The 1,320-nt window shown below is 54.3% G+C and overlaps 1 protein-coding gene across 1 annotated transcript; it reads left to right on the top strand.

Moving 5' to 3' along the window:
* The first annotated feature begins 527 nt into the window (after nt 1-527).
* On the top strand, nt 528-933 carry LOC132224948 (sperm acrosome membrane-associated protein 4-like). The gene has a single exon (XM_059680133.1). It carries the CDS (start codon nt 562-564, stop codon nt 931-933), a length of 372 nt encoding a protein of 123 aa, XP_059536116.1. The 5' UTR covers nt 528-561.
* The last annotated feature ends 387 nt before the right edge of the window (nt 934-1,320 follow it).

The raw sequence follows: 1,320 nt of genomic DNA, 5'->3' as shown, positions 1-1,320 counted from the left end.
GCTCAATAAATACCCTCCTTGGAATTAAGTAAACCTGGGATCTAATCCTAGTTCTAGGGCTTTGGACATGTTACTTTCTCCTCTTGAGCCTTGGTTTGCCCATAGGCTCACCATGGGCACTGGACAGGCACAGTACCCAGCACCCAGCAGAGCCTAAGACTTAGTGGCCAGGATGGCAAGTGTTAGGCGGAGCAATGGGGTGGCAATGACTTAGCTCCCTAGCAGATCAGTGGGCCAACCTATCCTTCATACTGAGACACCCATAACCTCCCCTACCCATGACCTCACTCCCAGAGTGGCCAGTGGAACCCTGAGGGGTCTGTGAGGTCACCCCATTCCACTCCACAAACACTCTCCTGGGGCAGCAGCCACTGGCTGTCTCTATCCCGGGGAGGCTTCAGAGACCCTGGGACTCGGGAGCCGTGGTCAGAAGAAGCTCCTGAGAGGGACACGGGGCGCTGGGAACCAAGGACACTCCAAGTGCTGACCCTGGGAGGCTAGAACCAGTGACAAAAGTTTCTGTTCAGCAGTTATGAGAGGCCTACAGCCACTAGGCCACCCATGGTCCTTGGCTGGCTATTGCTCCTGGTGATGGCTCAGCCCCTGGTCACGACAGTAGCCAAGGAGTGCATCTTTTGTGATCTGACCAACTCCTCGGACTGCACGGGCATCCCCATAACCTGTGGCGATGATGAGGAGCGCTTCATGGGCGAAGGGACAGCCTCTGGCCTCAGCCCTGTCATCAACAAAGGGTGCATGGAAACCACTTCCTGTGGCAATGAGGAGGCTGTCACCTATCAGGGTGACACCTACAGCCTCACCTCCACCTGCTGCGATGGTGAACTGTGTAACAGGGCCCCCATCCCTGCAGGCAGCCTGAAGGTGGGGGCCACCACCTGCCTGGCACTGGGCGTGTTGATGCTGCTTCAATGACTGTAACCAGCATGGAGAGCAGGAACTGGGACTGGTCTCAGGGCTGCCCTGCTCCTTGTGCCTCCTTCCCCTCCCCCTCCTTTCCCCCCCATTAAAAGGCCAGAGGCCCAAGACAAAATAAAAAAATTTTAAAAAGATGTACAGTACTTTTTCATGGGAATGATAGTGTAACCGGCTTCAGAAATAAGCTGTGGTTCATTTATAAAATGGGTATCCTATCTAATAAAAGAGAAACATGGTAATTAGCCGTACGACCGCTACCCTTCCCATTGGCTAATCAGCGAGATATGCAAATTAATCGACAGCCAAGATGGCGGCTAATTTGCATATGTCAGCCCCAAGCCTCGGACTGAGGCTTTAGGCTGGGGCCTGGGCGGAGCCAGCCAG

Source organism: Myotis daubentonii, chromosome X (assembly GCF_963259705.1).
Source record: "Myotis daubentonii chromosome X, mMyoDau2.1, whole genome shotgun sequence".
Lineage (NCBI taxonomy): Eukaryota > Metazoa > Chordata > Mammalia > Chiroptera > Vespertilionidae > Myotis > Myotis daubentonii.
The sequence above is the reverse complement of the archived record's forward strand: the minus strand, read 5'-3'. Positions and strand labels throughout refer to the sequence as shown.